The sequence below is a fragment of the Neolamprologus multifasciatus genome, chromosome 14 (assembly GCF_963576455.1).
Source record: "Neolamprologus multifasciatus chromosome 14, fNeoMul1.2, whole genome shotgun sequence".
In the NCBI taxonomy this organism is placed as follows: domain Eukaryota; kingdom Metazoa; phylum Chordata; class Actinopteri; order Cichliformes; family Cichlidae; genus Neolamprologus; species Neolamprologus multifasciatus.
The window spans coordinates 19,617,468-19,642,804 of record NC_140452.1 but is presented as its reverse complement, the minus strand read 5'-3'; the positions used below and the strand labels follow the sequence as shown (position 1 = coordinate 19,642,804).

General features: G+C 38.9%; 2 protein-coding genes across 6 annotated transcripts in view; both read right to left on the bottom strand.

Moving 5' to 3' along the window:
• Positions 1–7,268, bottom strand: part of LOC146503954 (uncharacterized) — a 12,344-nt gene extending 5,076 nt beyond the window's left edge. Inside the window, exons 1-2 of the mRNA XM_085130463.1 lie at positions 7,166–7,268; positions 156–6,024 (exon numbers count right to left, since the gene is read on the bottom strand). Coding sequence (XP_084986589.1) covers positions 156–6,024; positions 7,166–7,205 — 5,909 coding nt within the window. The 5' untranslated portion in view covers positions 7,206–7,268. The remainder of the gene's footprint in view (positions 1–155; positions 6,025–7,165) is intronic.
• Positions 6,258–25,337, bottom strand: ttc12 (tetratricopeptide repeat domain 12). 5 transcript variants are annotated; one of them, XM_085130467.1, is made up of 22 exons: positions 25,152–25,337; positions 24,710–24,867; positions 24,438–24,459; positions 23,441–23,518; positions 23,037–23,158; positions 22,742–22,801; positions 22,511–22,597; positions 22,332–22,403; positions 21,926–21,986; positions 20,231–20,419; positions 17,453–17,522; positions 16,528–16,616; positions 15,993–16,161; positions 15,396–15,491; positions 14,462–14,525; positions 14,243–14,377; positions 13,077–13,169; positions 12,774–12,842; positions 11,248–11,352; positions 10,768–10,867; positions 10,316–10,544; positions 6,258–7,410 (listed from the first exon to the last, which is right to left on the bottom strand). In XM_085130467.1, the coding sequence occupies exons 1-22, from the start codon at positions 25,201–25,203 to the stop codon at positions 7,380–7,382; spliced, it is 2,151 nt and encodes a 716-aa protein (XP_084986593.1). In that variant the 5' UTR covers positions 25,204–25,337; the 3' UTR covers positions 6,258–7,379. The 5 variants fall into 5 exon arrangements, with proteins under 5 accessions (XP_084986593.1, XP_084986591.1, XP_084986592.1 ...); XM_085130465.1 differs by having other exon boundaries at positions 6,258–8,274; positions 25,152–25,336; XM_085130466.1 differs by having other exon boundaries at positions 6,258–8,274; positions 11,251–11,352; positions 25,152–25,335.

Here is a 25,337-nt window from a genome sequence, read left to right as displayed (position 1 = left end):
CATCCTATCCTAGTCTGTTTGCCAACTGTGGTTCCTGACTTCTTTTCACAAATTAGGAAGAAAAAAACGTAAAAGTCATGGGATCATTTCTAGTCACTATTTTAATCATTCAAAATCTCCAGTATGTGTTAACTAATTATAAATAGTAGCATTACCCAGAGAGATGCAGATGTGATGAGGTCCTCCCCCTGCGCTTCAGCTTTAGCAGCTCTGACTCAGACTCTGGCAGTAACAGGCTGCGCCCAGACTCTTCTTTAGCCGCGGCACTCACTGACCTGGTGGCATTTTGCGCTTCAAGTACCTCGACGTTGCCTGCTCCTCGGTTTAATTGTGTTTTTGTGTTTTTTTCAGAGAGCACCGTCAGCTCAGTAGCCTTTATTGTGGTCTGCAGAAGAGCTGCTTCAGATTCAGATAAAGTGACCTCTTTAGCAGGAGCCTCCTGAGCCTTCGAGGTCTCTCTGTGAAAGCGTCTTTGTGTTGTTTTCCTTACAAAGTGGGGCCTCTCAGGTGTCCAGTGCCTCTCCAAATGAACAGCTTTAGCTGCCACACTCCTGGCCTTTTTTGACATCGTTTCATCAACGCCACGATCGGATTCACCGATACTGATGAATGCTGAAAGCGTTGCATATTCAAGGTCAGCGGCCTGCAGTGTAGCCTTTCCAGCTACAAGACAGTCAGAGCTGCAATTGCCATTTTTTGGTTTGGCGCCAGCAGTGTCCTCGTCTCTGAAATGATCTCTTTCTGTGACTGCACCCTGTGTTTTATACATTTTCTGACTATGATCAATTTCACCTACTCCAGTTGTTGTTTCAGTCGTCTTGGTTGACCGAGCACAGCCGATAGTCCTACAGCTGCTTTTATTAATAATGTCTGCGGGCGAGATCCTTGTAGTTGGTGCAGAATCTGCCATAAATCCAGATATCAATTGACTTATTGAAGTCTTTTCATGCGAGGTCTGCCTGTCAGGCTGCTCTGTTCTGTCCTGCGTATATGCTGCAGAAATTTTCTCAAGTAGAGATTGTTTGGCTTCAAAAGCACTCTTTGTTGTCAGAGCTGTTTTGATGTCTTTAATTAATGAATATTCCATTTTTCTAAGCATGGTAGATGTTGGACCATGCAAACCTTCAGCTCTGTCGGATGTCTGCAGCAGGTCTCTTTGGATGTCCTTCTCTGGGTCATTAATATTATGTGTTATTGCAAATACAGCAGGAGCAGCATGTTGACTCTGTTCAATAGTCCGTACAGAAATTTTATCCTCAGGCAGCTGGGCACTGTGTGTTTCTGTTGTGTGTTGTCTTTTCACAGCACGGGTGGGTTTGCCAGTAGTAGGAGTTATGGGAGGCCCTATCAATGACAAAGGCTCAGTATGATGATTCGAGTGCTCTATGTGCTCAGCAGCAGCACGAGATGACTTTTCCGCAACTGGCACACTCTCACTAGCCATCAGCAGTGATTCGGGATCTTCTTTGGACACAGTAACACCACCTATGGTAGGAGTTGGAGCCAGGGACACGGAATCATCAGTTACTGCTGTTATCATTTGAAAGGAAGAAGTAATTAGCTGGTCGTCAGTCTGGTGTGTGGATTTACTGAGGATAATGATATCATTTCTGAAAGTAATATGTGCAGCAGGGAGAGCACTGTTGCTCACTGAATTGTTTTGCTTTCCGGGTGTTTTTTCTGCATGATGCTTCACATCAGAAACAGACACTTTAGTCACATCATCATGCTGGATTTTAGGCTTTTCAGGCCAACCTTCTGACTCAACATCTAGAGAGGTGCCAGATGGGGCATGTGTGCCAAGGGCAGGTGTTCCAAAATCATACACAAAATTGTCGTCCATAGCCTGCTCAGTCCTGGGCCCAGCATGAACCACAAGCATGACAGACTTGATGGGAACTGTCACTGTGCTGTTTGCTTCATTTTCGCCATTTACACTGATCAGGTCATTCTCATGAATCATTTTCATTGCTGGTTTATCAGCCTGCATTATAGACAAAGAGTTAAGTTCATCTATGTTATCTTTATTGCTGCCGGTCATTGGTGTAATAAAAGGTAAACTGTTCTTTTCAAGTCTCATCTCTGATATTTGCTCTGTGACCAGCTCTAAATGTTTCACTTTCAAGGTCACCATTGTTCGTGCATTATCATTCTCCTTGATTTGATTTGTCTCATCAGCAGTCCCTAACAAAGACTCGACACGGTCACTTTCACCATTCGCATGTTGAGTGTTGGAATTGGCCCTAAGTAAGTTTAGTAAGACAGGGCTAACCGCTGATCCGGTTAGACCTGTCAGCCTATAGGTGCCAGGTAAAATGTCACCTCCAAACAGGCTGAGATTTAGCAGCGGTGACATGTTGGTATGGGGAAATTGATCGTTTTCCGCTTTAGGACTCGATGATGCCGTTAGGGTATGCACAGATCTCTGCTCGTTACCATCAACAGAGGTATGCAGAGCATCTGGATGGGCTGTCTGCTCTGACAGTTTAAATGAGCATGGCTGGCCTGAAGTCATGTCAAAAGAGGGGGAGGAGGAGGACTCGCTGATCTGAGGGACAGGCTGCGCTTGGCGAGGCTGCAACTGGCCTATGGAGATGTGGGCCTCAGATGACAAGACTGTGGCCATGGGTGGCCTAGTAGATGAGTCATTATACATCTTCTGGTGTGGAGCGGGATTCACTGATGCTATAATGTATTCTGCTTGCTCGCTCTCATTTGCGGTATGTAAAATTGAATTGGCCTTTGAAACTGAAGCACTAAATTTATGACTGTGATCTGGGATGTTGTAAATAATTGAAATATTGGGAGTAGAACTATTTACTGTAAAGTGGGGCTCAGCTCTCGGGAATCCAGCTGCGGTTGTCAATCGATGGGTGGTGAGTGACAACATATTGCTGATAGTCTTTAGTAAAGGGTGAGTGAATTTAGCTGCACTGCTGTTTGGGGAAACCGATGGCTTTAATATGTCCCCAAACTTTAAAGTGTGATGTCCAAATGTAGCTTCAACAACTTTGTTCCGGGCACTTTCTTTAGCGAGTGATGACGTAACTTCATGCTTTGGAAGAACATCCTTGGGGGGAGAGAGATGAGATCTAATCTGTGTGTATGGTTCTTTGGGAAAAGATGTTGTTTTTGATTGGTTTGGGCTCTGACTTGTTGTTCTGTGATTTTTTGTCACTTTATAGGTAAATGATTTATTTGTGATTTCCACAATAGCTGTAGCATTTTCTCCCAGATGAATGCCCTTGTTTTCAGTGGTTCCCAGCTGTTTAATCAAACTGAGGCAGGGAGACAGGTTCTCAACAGCGTGTTCTTTATCTCTGTTAAATTCTTTCGAATTAGTAGGGGGTCCAAAGGGAACATTTGTCATGCCCTTTTTCCCAGTTTCCCCAACACATTTATTGTCTTCTTTCCCCTCCGGTGTTTTCTCGCTTCTATCCTCTGCTTCTTCCCTTTTTAAAGACTCACTCTGCTTTTCAGCTGCAACTTTTAGGAAATTCTCTTCATATATTTTAGTCACACTGTCTCTTTCAGCTCCTTCTTCATCACTGATTTGCCCTTTTCTTTGATCCAGGTTTTGCCTCAAGGTTACACCCTCCTCTCCATTGGTCGTTCCACCTTTTTCCCTACTCATGTTGGCGGTTTGCGCTGCCATTTCTTCCCCTTCCCTGTCTACATTTTGATTTGTCTTAGCTCCAGTATTGATTATTTTTTCTTGTTCTTCTTCTCTGCTCTCTTTAAATTTTTCTCTTTGATAGTTCAAAGTTGTGTCTTTCCTGTTTTTCTCTCCTTCCTGCAACTTTATTATTGCTTTCATCTCCTCATTGTTTTCTGTCTTGTTCCCATTTTCTACAACTGCATACAACACCTGTTCATTTTCATCTCTTGATTTTGCATCATAATCTCTTAGTGACTCTCTGATTAAATCCCCACTATATGTTGAATAAGACTGACGAGTTGATGCTACATTCTTCCCTCTAGCTACATCATAAGTTCCTACCTGGATGAGTTTAGACTGAGTCCCTGAAAATTTACCTATTGTCAGTTTCTCAGAAAGGGATTTGCTTGATAGTGTTGGTAGTGTCAACAAGGGCATGTCATCACCAAAGTCCTGACTCAACTCTGAGAGAAACAACTTCCTGGGGAAAACTTCTGTTGTTGCGGTGGTTGTAGTTTGTGGTTTTCTTATAACTGGTTTATTCATTGGCCCTGGGGGATCAACAGAAGAATGTTTAACAATGCTGTGTACAGCGTTAAATGTCAGAGGATCTTGTTTATCTGTTAAGTGTGTCTTTGTGGTTGCAGATGCAAGCTTTATGGCAGAATCCTTTGGTAACAATGTCAGTATGGGTCCTTTGGTCTGAAAGCTTGGTTTAGCTTGTGTTTGGAGGCTCAGAAGAGAGATCAAAGAATCCACTCTTCTTGTCTGAAAGTGAGACTCAGGATTTTTGACTGGCAAAGCGGTTGGCCTACTCCCGCTGAAGGGTGTTGCTGCACTGTGAGCTTCAATCGAGCTCATTCTTACTGCTGAATGAGATGCAGTGCTGTGATCACTACCCTCTGTAATAACGCTTATGTGACTGTTGTGGGGAGCTGAACTAATAACAGGCATATTGCTTACCGGCCCACTGCTGATGTCCAAAGACTGTCTTTGAATGAAAGTTTTTAAGTTTGTTGAGACACTGTGGGAAGCTGTTTTGTTATTCTTACTGAAATACATCAGGTCTGACTGCGGGACCCCAGTGCTTACTTTTTTTTTATACAGCTCTTTTTCTCCACTTTCTACTGGTTTCCTTGCAATATAAAAGGATTTTGATGAGTGATAAAGTGTTGTAGGTGTTGAGACGGGTCTCTCTTTGACAGAAGCTTCACTAGGATAGGTATGCCTCAATTGCTTCTTGGTGTCTTCTTTTGTTTCTGACGACACCTCAGCAAGAGGTCGTGTGTGAAATGCAACCGCTTCTGGAGCTGATGAAAAAAAAATGTTTGGGGAATCATTTGAAACGCTTTGAGTATGACTCTGAGTGTTACTGAAGGAAAAAGAAAGGAAAGTCTGATCGTAAGGTAAACTTCCTCCCTCGCTGAAACTGGAACGCTTGGTGAGGTTTGCATGACTGATGTCTCTGTTTAATATTTCTTCTTGCACTCGAGCTGACTGTTGATATAAACTGGTTAATGAGGCTGTAAGTTTATTGTTGTCTGGCGAGCCATGAGTTGACAGTGCAGCTTTCCCGGTGGAGCTTGGCCTTTGATCTTTCAGGCAGGTCAAACACAAGTTTGTTATTGTGCTTCCTCTCGGTGAATCTTCTGCTGTAGCATTCTGAAAGATGGATTGCACTATGCCCAAGCCATACAGGTCTCTTCCCGGGTTTGTGGTGTCCTTGCCTTGAGACTGTTTGTCACTGCTGTTATTACGTGCTGCATCCAGGTTATCAATTACACGAGAATGAGATGCAGATAGCACTGGAGGTCTCAGGGATCCATCAGCAGATGTGTGCCTAACAGAGTTAGTGTTTCTTTGATTCCTGTAATCAAGAAGAGTGTGAAACCAAGGAGGGGCTTTCACTGCATCTGTGGTCAAATTGCCCTCTGGGTCAGAGGTGTCATTCATCATTGATTCTATTGCAGATTGCGCAGAAGATGATGAGATCTTTTCATAATTAGAGATCAATAGTTTTTCTGATTCAGTGTCAATCCTCATAGCCGACGGCTCTCTCTTTAATATGAGAGAGCTATTCCCATTTCTGGAGACAAAATGCTTTGAGCTCGGTAGGGAAATTAAAGCTGACGCCTTTGTGATTTGACTTTTCTTATAAGGTTGTGTCGGTCTGGTGTCAAGCAAGACCGCCTCTGGAAACTTGGCAGTCAATGCCATTGCGGTATGTTGAGGCGTCTTCTCTGTAGGTATTGCTTCTGTGCCATGACCAGTTGTGTTTTCATTTTTCAGAAGCAGATCTTTTGTGACAGTTGTGCCTTTTGTTTGCTCTGTAAAGTAACCTTGGAAATCTTCTTTTTCTGCCCTGACTATGAAGACAAAAGCAAAACATGTCACTCAAATGTCCTCCCTAGAGGCTCTGTTTCTTAAACCTAGCATGAAAAATAGCATAAATAAATAAATTAAATAAATGTGTTACTGTTTAGTACTATTGAAGTCTTAAAATCACATTAGTACAAACACCTGGCATTCAAAATAAGACCGAGTGACCGAGTGAGGTTAAAGCATTTTAAATCAGCATCACTGTTTTAGTTATTGGAGAGGTTGTCTTGCCCTCATATAACTTGTCCTTGCTGGTGATTTTGTGAAGTTTAAAATAGTGTTAGAAAAAGAGCCTTGCTGCTATAGTACATGTATGCATACGATACAAAATGTCTGAGGTGGATACTTAGAATGATAATTGCTGCACTGATCAGCCAGTTTACAAATTGAATTAATCTTTGCACATTAATATTGTGAGTTATTACCCTACGGCAAACTGAGGAAATAGCAAAAAAAACAAAAACCTATACCATAACATCGTATATTTAAATACAGGATAACACATACAGGTCACACATAGAATGGATGTGAAAGATAAATCAATTAATACTGATTATATTAAAGCATGATCATAAAGCTAAACAAAGTAGTCTTATGAATGTAATAAGCCTTAACTTATGAATGTATTTCTCTAATTTAGGTAATTACTTTAAAATTAAAATGTAACAGCCAGAATATTATTTATGTATCTATCCATCTACCAGGCACGATACACAATTAAATCTATATGTGAGGAAAAGTCTTTTATTTTATTCAAAGAGCTGCTATTTTATTTTATTATTTTCGGCATCTTTACTCTACTCTGCAGACTACTCTTTGTTGTTTTTATTTTGGTATTTTCTTCAGATGAACAAATAAATAATAATTTCTGTATTTCTTAATATTGCTTTAATATTTTTTACATTTTAAGCAGTATATTGTATTTTAAGTATTCCAACTTTACAGCTCATATATGTGTACTGTATGCAGGTTATATATAGCTGCAAACTGCAAAAAACAAACATATTCTATCTAACATAGAAATAATTTATTAAACTGGCCAATTAATTGATTCATCTGCAGTATACAGGGCTTACCATTAAGTTAAGTTACTTTACTGAAAAAATAAACACAACTGTGAGTACATACCTGGAAGCAGAAAGAGTCCTAGTATAAAACAGTGAAGCATTTTAATTTCTGTTCTGTCTTGTTTGCGATTTATCAGTCCCGCTGATTAAATGCTCTTATTACTGTTTAATCCACCTGAGCAGAAGGTATCAGCTGTTTGCAGTTACTAGCAGATGGTGCCATCCCATGCAGGGAGCTTTTGTCCTCTGAAGTTCATTTATACGTGGATTCGATTTCACAGTAATCCTCCCTCTTTACAGTCACAACTACATGGTCATGGGTTAGAAGATGAAAGAATTCAATAAGGAATTTTACACAATATGTATCAGAAACTCTGACTATAGGGCAACAATACAATTAGTTGTACTGAAAATGCTACATGTTAATGTAAAAAAAAAAAAAAAAAAAAAAACCCAGAAACTTTGTATCTAAAGTTCTCAAGATGTATAAACATGTTAATATTTCACTTTTCTAATCAATTTCCTAATAGAAATACCATCGCCATGTTAATGTTGCCTTGTCTGGTCAATATCAGTCCTTCAAAATACAACAATACAATACAGCTTATTCAACTGTACAAGAAGCAGATATTTGATGTTATAAAATAATGGCATTCAAATCATATAAGATACAGATAAACAAGGTATAACTGGGTGCACTTATGTGGTGATTCATACATAAAATACCTCCATGAATAAGCACAGAATGTTGTTGCTGTTCAGTGTTTAAATACACTGTTCTAATACACTGAACAGTGTATTTAAACACTGTTCAGTGTTTAAATACAAGGAGAACGGAGGAGACTCAAATCCAAATGAAATACAGCAAATATTTAATGAATCTCTAGTCAGACTTGGTTTTCTGTAATAGCAAATCAATATAATCTTAAATGAAATTTAATAAATAGGAAGACTAATAAACAACCAGGACTGGCACGTCTTCATTTTCATTTACTTTCACTTTTACCCAAAGGCAAGCAAGTATCAATGCCTAAAACAGAATACAGGAGAAAACAACACTGGGGTCAAGGAAGGATATTATAAACTGTGTGGTCAGGGGTTCATGAGATGAGCTTTACACAGGAGTGCAGAATTTCAAGGCCGTGTAGTTCTCGAAGTTTGCTCATGTGTCTGGAAATGAAAAAAAAAGTTTTGGGGGTTTTTTTTGCAAAAGAAAGTAGCAGTAATATATTCAGCTGGTTGGCATTCAATTATAACTACACTCGTGTGAGCTCAGGAACTGAAGACTAACACATCCTCAACACAGTCACACAAGTGCTTCAGCCTGGAGGAATATTTTAGTCTTTCTAGGAATAAAGAGACACGTTGTCGCTGCCGGCTCCTATTATAAAGTGTACTATTCCAGTTGTACTTGCATAATCACAGAGGTTCTATAGTGGATGATGGCCCACAGCAGCACATCACTGCTTAGCTAAGAACGTGATCACTTTTTATTTATATCCTCGTGGATTTATGAGTAGATGGATGTTCATACTCAAATTTCACTCTTCAGTGAGAGTCAGAGAAACAATATTTAACTTAACATGTTCTAGATCCTTAGAAAGCTTTCTTCTCATTTATTTTACAGGCTGTTAAAAAACATTAATTTTCCCAAATATTTATAAAATCCTCAAATAATGCTACTCCATAGACTAGCTCTTTTTTGTTAAAGAAAAAAAGAGCTCATTAAACTAATTAAATAATTGATAGCTAAATTTTATGATTTCTTTGCAAAAGCAGTGATTTAAGCTGCTGGTTTAAAGGTCATTCAAAGATTTAAAAAAAAATTCCAAAGTAGAAAATATTTTTCAGTGTTATCACAGGCTTCCAAAAAGTTACAAAGTTAAGTCATTTTAGTTATTTTTAAACTGAAGTGCTAAAGTGCCATGTTATATTTTTACTGAAATTTTCAGTGAAAACACTACGTAGGCTACGTTTAACTTTTGCTGTGCAGCTGGATATAATGCTGTGACACTACTATTACACTATAATGTTGCTGTTGCTGGGTTCTTGTTTCAATAGATTCGAACTTCGAATTAGGCTGTGCCTCATCATTACAGCAGCAGGAAAAGAAGGATTTATTTACTTACACTAAAATAAATGCTACTGCCTGCAAGCATCAGAAACGGAGCCATTATTTTTTTCTGTATCATCAAAAATATACTTTTCATGAATTTCTTGAAATATTGTGATATAATATTTAGGCTATATCTCTTACCTCTACTATCAATGCTCAGTGTTGGGAAGGTTACCCTTAAAACGTATTCACTACAGATTACAGAATACATGCCCCAAAATGTATTTTGTAACGTATTCGTTACATTCGTTACTCAATGTTACTCTGAATACTATGGATTACTTAATATATTATCATGCTGTGTGATTTATTACTATTACTGAAGGCTACTCACCATACCAATACCAACTAGATTTTTAAATCTTAATATAAATGAGTAACAGTAGGGTGGACATTAGGTAAGGCTGCACTTTTTGCAGCGATCTCGTATAGAAAACAGGTCCGCAGCTCCGAACCATAGTAAAGGGACCTCTGGCTAATGCATCGGGTTCTGTGTCGGGCTCGTAGCCGAAAACTGGCTTTACTTTGTTGTCTGGGTCAACTTTGCTAGCGAGAGACAGAAAGAGGTGTTGAAAGGCTGCTCCAATGGAACTTATTGTTTCGCAGGAAAACACGAACACGGTGTACAGTCGAGTCTTAATCCGGTCTTTAAGTTTGACGTCATTAGCCGTGCCTGGGCCCAAACTCCGCTGTCACATGATCAGTGCGGCATCACTGAGAGTTAAAAACTGTCTAAATCCTTTCATCTGTAATAAAATGATCAGGGTTACTCCTCTACCAGTGTAACAATTACATTTAACATCCAGGCATCCATGAAAACCAAATTTATGAAATTTAACGGGGTTAAAAGTTAGGTAATTTATAAACTATATTGACTAAACTATTACTAATAAACTTTGATATACGTGACTAGAGTGACTATCAATGAGAGTGAATATGGCTGGTTGACATAAGACCTGCTAGTTAATATATTAAAATGCCACCTAGGAAGCGCGTAATGTCCGGGAGCAACATGGCGTCAGCTTCAAAGCAATACGTGGTGAGCGACTTGGTTCTAGTGTTTACGTGGCTTTATCGAGTAGGGTGAGAGGCTACCTGGGTTCACATCGACACAACTTCCCAAGAGCTATTGCTGCATTTTGCTGCACAGCTGTCCTCTTAGCATCTCCTGCAGCGTGCCGCAGCAGCAACAGCACAATATCAGTGCCCAGCAGGTCACTGGCAACTCCCTCCAAATCAAGGCAGTGGGCCAAGCACAGGGCTGCATTTCCTGAGACCATCTCATCACAGCTGGAGCTCAGCAAACGACGTAAAATAGACAATTCTGTGTGAAATAGTAAATGAAAGGCAATTAGGATGTATATTAAATATATTTAAAAACACCTAAAGAATTTTTTAAAAAATCAGTGGATGTAGTATTTACTGTCCTCATATGTGAATCAACACACACATGCACACACTTTATTTGAATATTAGGTCAGCACTCAAATTTTATTCATGGAATAATGAAGGAGCTTGTTAAAACCAACACGTCAATCATTCCTCACTTTTATCAGAGTTCACCAGCTTCTCCCGTGCCAAGTGACTGGCAGCAGTGCACACTGTCAAAGTCTTAATGGCATACTTAGTGGCAGTCTGCCCGGCTCCCTGGGTAGGCAAGCACAAAAATAACAATGACATTAAAACCAGCAGAATGAATGTGGATAAACATTAAATTTATGGTGACAGTCAGAGGTCACATGAAATAGGAAGAAAAACTGTCTTTTAGTGGAATTACGGCAAATATGCATATATAGAGAAAATTTGGGTCTCTGGCTTTGTTGCATTTTGTGTTGTTTTGATGATACATGATACAAAACATGAATGCACAAGACAAATAACCAAGCTCACAAATAAGCAACGTATTCAGGCCAAGTAGTTACATGCGCTACTATGAAATGAATATGTGTTATGCAATGACATCTTTCAACAAGAAGAAGCAGATAACTATGGTGACATTTGAGCAGTAGATTAGTGTTCACAGTTACCACCTTCAGGAGCCTGCACATTGTTTTGACCATTTCCCTTTGGATAACATGCTGAACGGCTTGTGAGGACTGGGGTAGGACAGTGCTTAGCACACCTGTGGCTCTCTGGAGAACAATGAAGAATTTTGGCATTAGAAAATGAAATAATACAAGAGGCTTGAAAAACAAAGCAGAGAATTTAGATAGCAGATTATCAAAAAACTGCTATGGGGCAAGGAAAACTAGCAGAAAAAAACATTTGAAGAAGAAGGGTGTTTTCAACTGGAAACTCATTGCAGGTTAAAATGTCTAAATTGCACTGTATTATCCAGGATTTTGAAAGCACAGTTTAATATTTTGAAGATACAAACTACACAATATGTGGGTGTGCAGTAGACAAAATAGAACAAAAGTGATGAAAAAAATTGTTCCTTCTTTTCTCTTTGTTTGCGGACACAAAGGAGGTTATTCTTAACAACAAATTAGGACCAGACTGGGTTTCAGGCTGCAGTCAGCTTGGTCTAAAGCCACTACTGGCAATAATGTGAATAATGCATCTTTAAAAACTTTGAAGGGTGTTTTGAAGAAGTTTTTACTTAATATTTTACCATAAAGATAACTTTCTCATGCTTTAAAGCAAATGTTAACTGTCGTTTCCAACGTATAATTGGAACATACATGCTCATTACAGATCCTCTCAGCAAAGCTAATCATAAGTAAATATACAAAATAGCAACACAATAATAGTAATAATAACAACAATAATGCAACAATTCTTAAGATAGGTGGTGCATGACAACATAACACCCGCATGGATGGCTGGACCCAAGGTCTCCCAGCAGAATATTGTCCAAAGTATCACAGTGCTTGCTTTTTTCCCTTAGTGCATCCTGGTGCTGGGTGTTCCCAAGGTAAGTGTACCCAGCCATCTACCACGTGATGTAAAAGAAAAAACATGATGCATCAGACCAGGTCACCTTCTTCCACTGCTCCGAGGTCCCATTCTGATGCTCACAAGCCCAATGTCAGAGCTTTGGCGATGGGCAGGAGTCAGCATGGGCACCCTGACTGGTCTGCTGCAACAAAATGTGATGCACTGTGTATTCTGACACCTTTCTATCAGAACCAGCATTAACCTGTTCAGTAACAGTAGCTTGTCTGTTGAGCTGAACCACATGGGCTAGCCTTTGCTCCCCACATGCATTATTGAGCCTTAGCCATGCTTGACTCTGTCACCTGTTCACCAGTGATCCTTATTTAGACCTTTTGATCTATACTTTTGGAGATGCTGTGATGCAGTCGTCAAGCCACAACTTGGCTTTTGTCAAACTCACTCAAATCCTTACGCTTACCCATTTATCCAGCTTCTAAAACATCAACCTTGACAATAATAGCTGATATATCCCACTCACTAAAAGGAGCCATGATGAAGAAATAATGAGTGCTGTACACTTCACACATCCGTGGTCATGATGTTATGCCTGATCAGTCTATATTCTTTGTTAAGGTTAAAGTCTTCAGAGTGCTGGAGCATAAGCTTTACTCACAGTTATGATTCCCTCGTCGTTATGCCTCAGGAGATCCACACAGGAGTCGCAGAGTGAAACAGAAAGCTCCTTCAAACAGCCACAGATGGAAAAGTGGATAATCCAATTTTCACATTCAATTTACCTTTAAATAGGTGTCACAACAAATAATTGCTCTTTCTGCTTCCTTTCCCATTGGCTTTTATTCATTTTTTTAATATAGTCTAATCTATCAATTTTATTTTATTACTATTAATCAATTTTGTAGTAAGAATGTTGTTCCTCAAGTTGTCAGGAGAAAAGTCAGAGAACTTGAGAACTTACCTGGACGACAGGGGAGGTGACGGTTGAAAGGTTCATAATCAAGCCAAGTAAAGGGTAGAGGATCTCTCTGTATTCAGATGCAATGCATGTCCTCTGTGTGGAGAGAGAATAAAACCCTCCACTAAATAATATTAAAATAATATATTTATTACTTCCAGGCTAGACTACTGCAATTCATTATTATCAGGATGTCCAAAAAACTCACTGAAAAGCCTTCAGTTAATCCAAAATGCTGCAGCAAGAGTACTGACAGGGACTAGAAAGAGAGAGCATATTTCTCCTGTTTTGGCTTCCCTTCATTGGCTTCCTGTTAAATCCAGAATTTAATTCAAAATCCTGCTCCTCACATACAAGGTCTTAAATAATCAGGCCCCATCTTATCTTAATGACCTTGTAGTACCATATCACCCTATTAGAGCACTTCGCTCTCGCTCTGCAGGCCTACTTGTTGTTCCTAGAGTATTTAAAAGTAGAATGGGAGGGAGAGCCTTCAGTTTTCAGGCCCCTCTTCTGTGGAACCAGCTTCCAGTTTGGATTCAGGAGACAGACACTATCTCTACTTTTAAGATTAGGCTTAAAACCTTCCTTTTTGCTAAAGCATATAGTTAGGGCTGGACCAGGTGACCCTGAATCCTCCCTTAGTTATGCTGCAATAGATGTAGGCTGCCGGGGGATTCCCATGATGCATTGAGTTTTTCCTTTCCAGTCACCTTTCTCACTCACTATGTATTAACAGACCTCTCTGTATTGAATCGTATCTGTTATTAATCTCTGTCTCTCTTCCACAGCATGTCTTTATCCTGTCTTCCTTCTCTCACCCCAACCGGTCGCAGCAGATGGCCGCCCCTCCCTGAGCCTGGTTCTGCCGGAGGTTTCTTCCTGTTAAAAGGGAGTTTTTCCTTCCCACTGTCGCCAAAGTGCTTGCTCATAGGGGGTCATATGATTGTTGGGCTTTTCTCTGTATCTATGAAGCGCCTTGAGGCGACATTTGTTGTGATTTGGCGCTATATAAATAAAATTGAATTGAATAATAAGCAGACATCTTTTCTGTCTCATTGCGACAACACTATAGAAGACATTTCATTTCTTTGGCATATGACGTCAACACAATGAATAGCAATTTGCACTTTTCTAAAGAAAGAGACAAGTGTGTAACCATTACTAACAACAGCAACCAGAAAGGCCTTCCAACAATCAGGATCATGAGCAAGCTTGTGACGAATGACGTCATCTCTAGCCAGACAGCCGAGACCTGATATCAGTGACGGAAGTATATGTTGATTGGACGTGTTGACATTTTTCTGAAAAATACAAGAAACACTTGAGTACTTTTTCCACATGCACACAAATTGCATATAAAATGAACCAGTATTTACATATATTACCAGTATTGTTGTAACTGGCAGAATGACTGAGTCTGTCAAAACATCTCTCAACTGAATACAAAACCTGCAAGAGAAAATATATATATATATATATATATATATATATATATATATAGATATATATATATATATATTAAAAAACATGTCTGCTGCTGCAAATGCAAAACAGGATTTGTCTGAGTTTAAATATGGAAAATGACAGAAGGTCTTCTACTGTCACGCTGAAGTAGCAAATTGACAATATCCTGTGTACTGTTTTTACAAAGGGAATAAAGTCAAAGGTGAGAGAATGATGTCAGGTTAAGTTCTCCACAGCCATGCATGACAGAAGAAAGCAAATCAAGAACTTCAAGAAACGAAAACTGTGTATAACCTCAAAGGAGGGGACCTCTTTCCAAGCTGAACAAGAGTCCAGTGACTCATCTTCGAACCCTAGAGCCTCACCAATTGTAAATACTCCCCAAATGCACAAAATGTCCAAGTCATACAAGAGATACAGGACAATTCAATTTAGTAGTCAAACATCACTGACTGTCATGTCTCTGAAGACTGTCACTCATCCACATCAAAGGCAGTAAAAGTCGGATGGATTTGCTGTGAGCTTTGTATCTACACTGCACAGTCATTTTCCCTTTAATTCAATACTAAAGGTTAAGAATGCTGTATGATATCTATACTGTTTATATCTATACTATACTAAAATAGCGTCTTTAAGTTGAAGTCGATCAGAAGCAGAGCAGCCTTGGCTTTAATGAGTGTAATTAAGGCTTGGATAACACATTATTATTTCTCTCTAGACTTCTGCTGATACAGGTAGATCTGTGCTAGGCAAACAGGAGTGTCCCATAGGCCTTGTTTCTGTTTTATTAGTTTGTAAAGACTGCGTGAAGTGATCATGACTTGAGTATTTTGTTGGGTTAGTAATGAATCATACCGGCTTTCTGTTGCAAAGTTCTGCAGAATGTTGACCGCTGTGTTCTCCTGCTGCTTCTTTGGCTTTGAGACGCACACCATGAGGTTCCTCACTAACCTTTACATTCAGATAAGAGCAAAGGCAGATAAACAAAGAGAGAGGGAGAAGATATTACTGAATGAAATTAATATTTTGTTTCCATATAATGATGGCATTTAGCCTGGGACCAACAACTGGGATATATATGCCAGAAATACTTTGACAATAAAAATCACTCTTTTTACATTTTCTGAAAATCTGCTCAGCCGCAGGTATACGGGTAGCAAAACAAATTGTTTGGGCTGCTCAGAGTTAACAGAGCAATGACAGATCAAAAGTTCTTGAAATATCATTGAAATGATGTCGCACCTGGAGTGACAATAACAAACATATTGCCCGGAGATAGACTGAAGTCCCTCCACTGCAGGGAGGAGGTAAAAGAGCATTACTGTTTCTGTCTATATAATATATAATTCCCTGTCGGTGCAAAGCAACTGACTATGGTGGACAATAACTGAATCTTCACTCCAGTGAGTCATCACTAGTGGAATCTGCCGACAACATAAAGTAATATCTTACATGTTCAAATCAAGGCTCTCAATGGCCAAATGTCTGCCACGTGGTATCTCTGAGTACACCGACAGCAGTGCCAGACATTCTTTCGCCACTTCATCATGCTCCGATGAAGCCAAATGAACAATGGACTGTGTGGCGACCGGACATGTCATCAACAGCTTCTGGTTTTCATCTGAAAGCAGTGGAAAAACAAAGAAGAATAAAGAGACAGATACACTAGACACAGTGGTCCCATTGTCAGTTCCCAGTAAACAACAACCTAGTTTAAATGAATTTAGCATTGTATTATTAATCCTATGTTGATAATGAAGGTATTTAAATTACAGATACACAGTGTGCAAAAATGATCAAGGTTTGCACAAAATGCTAGACATTCCATGTGTCAACAAAATGCTGACAAGATGTGCATAAAGTCCACAATACCAATTTAGAGGTCAACAGTATTGTTTTCTTATTTTACTCTCTACTTCCTTCTAAATCGGTGACAGTAAACTGATACATGGACAGACACTGAAGTGTACCTCAGTTGTCGACATACCATTTCCACAACAAACTCTCCTCCATATTTTAAAAACAGACACACACAGCTCACGACTCTCTGGATCATTTGTTTTCTCCAACAGGCAACTGCAGAGAAATTATACAAGCAATGTGAGTATGTCAGTAAACATAAAACCCGGTTGCCAAAGACAACATAGCTGATCATTTTATATGAAACAACCCTACTGCAGAACAGTGTTTATGTTTTTTTAAAAAGGCACTCACAAAAAAAATATTCATTCATTTTTTAGATTCAGCTACATATGTAAAAGTGAAGAGCTTGAAAGACACCTTGAAATAAAAGTACTATATTTAGCATAAAATGTAACTTTGAAGCACTCTAGACCTTTTTTCCTGCTTATCTTTAACTCTCAGAAATGACCAAGAGCACCCAAACTCCGAGTGCCCCTTCAATTTGTGATTAGGACAGGCCACAATGGCACTGGCTTTCCCTGCTTCGTGGCTCACATAGGTGTTAGGTGATTTATCTGGCTCACACCAGCAGCCTTACTGAGTATTTCCATCAAGCTCAGACTGCAATTTCTTTGCACCCTCTGCTTCCTGGACACTGTGTCCCAGCTTGAAAAAGGATATTGCTAACAATGGATTACATTGAAAGCATGTGACAAGTTAATAATAACCATACTGATCTGACACGATGGAGTCATAATTTGTATCTTGTACAAAAACACACCCTCTTTCTGGGACAGAACAGGGGCCATTGCTTATTTCAGCACTCATCTCAATCTCTAGTGTGATCATCTTTTCTTCTCTGGGCTATCATAGAAACAGCTGAGGGAGAGGGGGCGGTGAATGATCTCTCGAGTGTATGCCATCATTGTCTCTGTATGCCCCTGTCTCTAAGTCCATCTGTCAAAGCTCCACTGAGGGCTGACTGCTACCTCTCCCTCTGGTCTCCTTACCTTCTCACCGTGACATTGCTGGCGATGATACTAAAGCCATTGTTCAGCCTGAAAAGGGTCTGCCCTGTACCTGTTTGAAGAGAACAATATATGGTGTAAGAAGACGGAAACATCAGTGGAACATCCTCAGGCAGCTTAGAGATTTTACAGACGCACCTTTTTTACTGGCTGATTTACAGTCAAGGGCAGGAATGAAAAATACATAAAACATGTTAAGAGACTAAGGCAAAGTAAGAAACAGTTTATTATCTAATACCAAAGAAGACGAAGTAAAGCAGAGCAGTGAAGGAGTACTTTTAGGGGAGAAAGCTTGTAATGTCAGCCCTGCTGAGATCCTTTCAGTCATAAGTTATGTAAGTTTTGCCCTTTTCTGTTGAATGGCACTGTAAGACAGGCATTATATCATTTGACATGACACTTTTATTCTTCTAAATGAAGAAAAAAGTGAAATTGGATAAGAGATGTTTGTCATACAAGTTAAAAAAAAGAAAGAAAGAAGAAGTAGAGAGAGTTACCATTTCATTTCGATGTGCTTTACCTCCTTATGGTTTGCTGAGTGGTGAACTTTAAACATTATTAGTTTCATCAGCCTTGCCCCTGCAGTCAAAATAGCTGAAAATTTACAATGCAGGTAGCAGAACACTCGATGCAGTTCATTACCACGTCATTGCCACATGTTTAAAGTATAAGTAGACAAAAAAACTTCAGAGGGAGCCACTGACCTTGGCGAGTTATACTGTTACAGTGCTGCTATTGAATAAAAAAACTGCCATTTTTGCCTAGTGGCAATAACTAAAAAGAGTTACATTAGTAGCATGGACTTTCAAAGTTATTTGGCAGGTCAAACACCTTCACAAAAATATCACCAGCTCAAATAGGAAGGGTGAATCACCCAGTGAAGTTCAATTGCTCCCTGTCTACAGTGGCCCCTTTTCAGACTACAGAGGACTTGGTAAACATATCAGTTATTTTTCAGCCTGAGTGTATCATTGTCAAACAGGAGCATGGGCTGAAATAGTGGTTGGCCGCCCAATTCCCTACTTCACCCAAGAAGAAATCAGGCCCATAAGAGTGTGTTCCTGCCTATCTTGAGAAACAAGCTCTGTGCTACCACCAAGCAAAAGGAATTAGATATGTTTCTTTTCAACAGCTCACTTCTTGCACTAAAATGTATATAAACATGTCATTTTGAGGCCCATCTCCATGGAGAGTGCCCGGGGCCAGGCTGTCACAAATCTAGTGTGTCAATGGAGAAGTTCCAACATTCAGTAGTGACCTACAGGACAGAGTGAAATAATGCTGCTGAGCTTAGTAAATGGACAAGTTCTATCATGGATGCTTTGTTAAATATTGCACTAAAGCTGCTCCACCAGGCACAGTAAAACAAAAAGGAAAAAAAACACTTCTGTCTGTACTAGACGCTAAAGAAAATTTCAGAGTGGCAATTCCAGGATTTTTATATAAGGAAATGCAAAGAACCTGTGAAGAAGAAATCAAAGATTTTCACAGAAGTGGCACTGCACAAAAGCCTGAAAATTATTTATTGAATAACAGTTTCACATGTAAAGGTGGATATATCATTTCACTGTTGAGGGACAATAAACAGGAACATTTTTCAGTTTCTAACAAAAGTACTGTTGCTTTATATGTAGAGTTATAAGAAAAATAAAGTTTTCACAGGTCTCTGCAGACTGTGCAGTCCTGTGAAAAACCAATAATTCAATAGCTTGCATGTTGCTTTCGTTGATTGAGATGAGGTTTTCTCGTGGTAAATTTTTCTAATTTTACTGTCATGAAATTTAACATTTAACATGCTAGTAATGCTCTCGGATGTAGCTATCAAGCTTCTTGCAAGTCACAGGACTGCACAGAGGTCCTGAAAACTTTCTTTTTCGTGACTATATATAGAGGATTTCAGCACTGCTATGATTAATTCTCTTCTATTTTAACTGAGCCAGCATCCTGACAAAATAAATAAACACAGATAACACAAACACAGCAGCAACTGAGGTAGATGTAGTTTTTCAAAGAAAGCAAACCTCTGATGTCTGTACCGTCAATATCTAAAAGTACAGAATGTTACGAGGCCTGTCGAATAAAATACTTAATTTTTAAACATACTGTAACGGTGTTTTTAATGAAGCAATTCATTGTTTATTTATAGATTCAAGAACAAAACTGCATCGCTCTACAAGCAGGATGAAAAAGGAATATACAGTACTTAAATTAATGAATTATTTTTTTAAATTAAGCAATATCTTGATTAGACATGTCTCTGGTAGAAAACACAAAAAAATAGCTGGAAATTCAATCATTTAAGAAAATATTTGATTTAAAATAAAAGTGAATATGCATTTGGATACATGCCCTGTGCCAATATGGAATCTGGATTGATATTAATGCACTGATCATTATTAAATAAACTAAAGAACAATGTCTGGCAAGTCTTTCATTTTACATTAACGTCTGCGAAGCTGATACTTAATGGACATCAGCCACCATTTACACACTTGCTCCACTGTCACTGGTACCAAAGACTAATGGTGCAGGACTTCATGGATGGTACACATTTAACCGACCATGAAGCAATCCTGCAAAACTTAAAAAAGTATTTTTGTAATTAGCACAAGCTTTTAGAGCATATTATTGTAATCTCTTTTTCTGATTCAAGTCTTCTTATCCAATCTAACCTGAAATCTGTTTTTTGTTTGAAGCAGTCCACCAAGAAAAAACTGAAAACAGTGATTAAGGGAGAAACACAATTGTTTGAACACTCACAGTCAGTAAGTGCTTGTGACAGAATCTCCAGTCCTCCGCAGTAGTAGAGGGCAATCTGACCAGGTTTTGACAGCTTCTCCAACAGCTCCACCACTGTTGTGGCCTTCCTCTTCCCCTTGTCAAACTCTTCCCTTGCCTTTATCTCCTGAGTCTCTTTCTCCTTTCCCAAATCAACCTGGGTCAGGTATTCTGCAAAGGAGAACAAAAGAGAATGGAGAAGCAAGAAGAGAAAGTAAGTTATTCCATAGCAGTAAGTGCAGCTGCCCCTATCTGAGAAGAGTCTCCTGTGGTGCATCTGTCAACCTGGCATGACTACCACACCCACCACCTGCTATTAATATTCACTCAAATAGAAAGGGGTCACTTGCCAATGTATAAGAAATGTATTGGTACATCACATATGACCTAATAGCCCAAATAAGAAAATAGCAAAATCAGTGTAAAACACTGAACTTGATGCATCATATGCATTAAAGTAACAAAGTGCGAGAAGGTTAGGTTCTGTCTGGGAATAAAACAAAATAGAGCACAGTGCTAGTTCAGATAAACCAGGTCAGTCAAGCTAGCAGACCACATAATCCCAGGTCACATCAGCTTAGGTCTCAGCTGGTACCATTATATAAATCTGATCACCAAATCTGGTACAGGGCCCACTATTTAAGTTGCTTTAGTTAGCCTAAAGTCAATTTGCCTCAGGAAGTCACACTGCAACCCACCTCCACTCAAGCTCCTCCTTTTCAAACTATTTCTGATCTAACCAGTGTCTAATCTTTTGTCACTGACAGGATAAGACATGAGGATGTCTCACTGCTGCTCTTCCTGCCTCAGTCATTGTGCACGTACCATATGTGTTAAGGGAAGGGAGTTCCAATAACGTGTGTAAAAGGACTCATACTGACTCATACAGTTAAAATCACAAGTTTTTAAACCCTTTCTACTCTTTTGCATACAACTCTACTCTTTTGGCCTGGTAAGCATTTTGCCTTCTTACCATCAGACTGAGAACAAAGAGTCCTGTATGCTAAAAATACTGCTTAACCCTTTAATTACCTGATTAATATTTCATGTGGATGGATATTTCATCACTTAAATGTTTTTTGGGGTTTTTTTTAATCAAGGATGGCACAGCGGGGCTGTTTTAAGCACTGTCACCTCACAGCAGGAAGGTCCTGAATTCAAATCCACAATCCAGCTGATGCCTTTCTGTGTAGAGTTAGCATGTTCTCTCCCTCTGTGTGAATTCTCTCCAGGTACTCTGGCTTCCTCCCATAGACCAAAGGCATGCATGTTACAGTAGGTTAACTGGTGATTCTAAATTGGCCATAGGTGTGAATGTGAGTGTGAATGGTTGTCTGTCTTTATGTGTTAGCCCTGTGATAGACCGAGATAGACTCCCATCTGTCACAGGGTGCTACGCTGACAAGTGGAAGAAAATGAACGGATGCATTCTTCCTCCAACTGTCATGTTTTTGAGGAGTATGATGGCTTTATATTGTTAGAAAAACATATGACTCTTTTCACAGAATAATTAAGCGAAGTATAAAAAAAAACAAAATATTGTGGATGTTTTTCAAAGAAAAACATAAATGTGTGCTGTACCCATCTTAAAACAGTTCTGGATGATACATGACCAAAGATGGTGATTTTCATTAATGGACCTTTTCCTAGCGTAGTCCATGGGAAATAGTTCTTTACCTTTCACCATTTTTTCCTTCCCAGGTTGAATTTCTTCTATCTTTTCAAAACAGCCTCTTGCCTAAAAACAGAAAAATGTTCTGCATTACTTTCTATATAATGTGTTTCAATCATGTACTAAAGACTGCAGAAGATTCTAGACTCTCAGCAGAACTGGTATACAGTTTGCAAAAAGCTACAGTGCACTTTAATGTGATTCATACAATAATTCTTGCTTTACTGGTTATCTGTGTTAGATATAATCCTATTTTGGAATAAATAAATTAAAATAATTTGAAATTAGATTTACAGATGATTGCTGTGAGTCCACATTATCTTAATCAGAAACATATTTATAATTTCTTGAGAATTCTTATTATCTTTCTACTTCAGGCGTACAACTGTAATGAGAGGTCTTCTTACTCACCTCGTTATATTTCTTCAATCCCAGATATGCTTTACCCATGTGTAGATAAGCCTTTATGCACCTCTCATTACACTGGCAGAAATGAAATAATCATGGGATTACTTAATAAAGCTCGTCATCTACATAATGGTCGTTTAATGACTCCAACACAATAGCATAGTAAGAAATAAATATTCAACCTGAACTTCAGACACACTGCACTGGAGAAAATTGCATGAACAGTTTACACAGCATATCTCCCACCCAAAAATTGTGTCTTTGACATTCTGGAGAAGCATAAAGAAAAACATTATTCTGAGGATATTCCCAAATTAAACCAGTTTTTCAAACATCCCAGTTTCTTTAGAGAATATTTCTACACTGCTGGTGAGCTCACTAGACTTCAGTATAACACATGCGGCAGACCTTACCTTTAGGGCCCATTCACAGTCACTGATGGCCTCATTGTACTTTCCCAGGTTAATATAGGCCTACACAGATGTAAACATTAGACAGAACATTTTGAAAGGGAACATAGTGATTTTTACAATTTCACTGCAGATGGTAACAAAGATAATAAAATTAAAATCTCTAAAGTTCTGTTTCACAGATGCCTAATGCACTCTGTGTCCACATAAACACACAAAAGCATCACTGCTCTGTTTCCCCTTGAGAAAAAAGCGCAGTCTGTGTTTTCATTGTAAAGCATAGATTGAAGATATTTACTTGAGCTCTGTTTGTGTACAGTGGCTGCATATCTTTGATTTCAGCCAAACCATCACTGTAATACTTTACAGCAGTTTCATAGTCTTCTTGAACATAAGCTTCATTCCCTTTGTCCTTGAACGCTGCAGGGATGGATACAAGCAGTTACATTTAAAAAGGACACACTGTCAGCTCAGCAGAGCAATGACTATAGAGAAATGCTCATCTACAACAGGTGAACCCTCTGAAGTCTGATTCATCACAGGTGATAACCCTAATCCTGTATTTTGGAGAAATGCAAACTGCAAAGACACACAAACAATAAAAATACATATATTTTGATTGCTTGGAGTTCGAATTAGGTTTCAAATTGTTACTGATGATGACTCACACCTCTGAGGGTTTGGTAGCTAAGTTTCACAAACCGATAGCCTTTTTCACATTTGCAGCTTTCCGAATTCTCCTTCCTTCTGCATCCATCTCCATAATCTTCATGAAATTCTCTGATCAAAACATGAATTAAAAAAATAATAATCTTAAGCATGAGTACTACAAAGGAGGAAATAGTCAAAAAATGTCATTTTTAACTAGCACAGTATGAAGAGAGTTTGCACACCATTTAAATAAACAAAATCAAACCAACGCTGTCTGAGAAGCTCTGTTATTTTTAAACTACAGTCGTTTTAGAAAGTCATTATTAGTAACTACACTGATCCAGACAGTGTGCAGAGTGTGTGTTTATAATGCAAAGAGGGTTCACACAAAGCTAGATATTCTCTATAAATAAGAGCCAGAGAAATTTAAAATCTGTTTTGCTTTCTCAGCCCTGAGCACAAGATTATTTTTCTTACTCATCATGAATTCAGTGTATGGTGTGTTAATTTCAATATTAGAAGATTCACACACAGAGGTGTGAGTTTTTTTACACATTTGCAGCTTAACTGTTAATGAGTTTTACCCCCGGGAGACTTGAAAACAAGTGCCGGCTGAAAAGCTGTTTTAAATGGAATATCACATTCAGGGTGCTGGGTTCAGTGGGATGTCATCACAGCGCTTCTCAGTATATAAAAATACTGTACACTAGCCTAGAGATTACTCCCATTTGCATATGTTTAAGCAGTAAGACTGATGATGTAATGCAAGGCCTTGGTGAGCTAACAGTTAACAGGGCTCCTTGACTAAAGGGCCTCTAGACAAATCAACTCAAAGCACATCACTGATTTCGAGTCATTCATATCCTCTAATGCATGGTAGTTCATGGGAGGAATAAATCATTTATGTTCTTTATTAATTTATCTTTGAAAAATGGATACTAGTTCTTGCTTCTTTGGTTGAAATATTTCATTATTGGGCACAGTATCAGTGTGCTTTCAATCACTGCAACTGACAACCATAGAGACATTTATTTTCATTGTGGCTCACCTGGAGTTTCAGTCTGTGGAGTCTGTAAAAGAAGAAAAAAACAATTTAAAAAACAATAACAGTAGCAAAGAGGTCAAATCCTACTCACTGCTTAATGTACACCGTGTTCTTTTTCTTAAAGAACAAGAGAGAACAAGGTGGATAACACAACAAGAAGCTGTTTGTAGAGTCTAGTGTTCCTGCCTGAGGGTCAGAGAGTGGATGAGAGACAGAGAAAGATACAAGGAGTTGCAGACTAAGACACATGCTGTTGACTGCGTGCATGTCTTTACTATGGAAGGAGGGAGTGGCGGTGGGTTTGTGTTGACTGTCATCTTGTTGATTTTGGTTCTGCAGGGCTCTGCCAAGGAAGTGATGTAGCAATCAGCTTTTTCCATTGCTTTTTGTTGGGCTTCAGCATCAGAAGACCTTAGATCCTCCACAAGCTGACCTAAAAAGAATTCAAAGAAATAGAGAGATCTTTTCCAAGAGGCTTTACTTTGGCATTTGAAATAGGGCTAAAAGTAAAGAAATAACTCAACAATCTACACCTTCAAACCAATAAAGTTCCCAGTAGCACAGAAGCATACACTACATTTGCGTCTTGAGCTCAATATTTATTGAACACAATAGTTTTCTAGCGTTTACAGCTAATTAACATAGCAAAATGGGTACAGGAGAATAACTTTGTGTTAGCTAATATCGTTAGCAAACTATACTTCTACCATTACTCACTTATTTCATCAACATTCTTCAGAAAACTTTCGATGTCTTCAAGTTTCTCCATTGCGTGTTTGTCCGTTTTCGACAGATTTTGCTGGATTCTAAGACACGTGGCTCCGTTTTATCTCAACTAAACGCTGAATGTACTTCTCCCTCAGGTTTCAGCGTTGAGTTACCATAGCAACGTGATGCCTTCAG

Coding starts and splice junctions, on each gene's coding strand:
- ttc12 (XM_085130465.1), bottom strand. CDS start 25,203: ATGGAGAAACTTGAAGACATCGAAAGTTTTCTGAAGAATGTTGATGAA. Junction 22,598..22,741: donor ACTGTGAATGGGCCCTAAAG/GTAAGGTCTGCC, acceptor ATGCTTCTCCAG/AATGTCAAAGACACAATTTT. Junction 13,170..14,242: donor AGGCCTTTCTGGTTGCTGTT/GTTAGTAATGGT, acceptor CTCTCCACACAG/AGGACATGCATTGCATCTGA.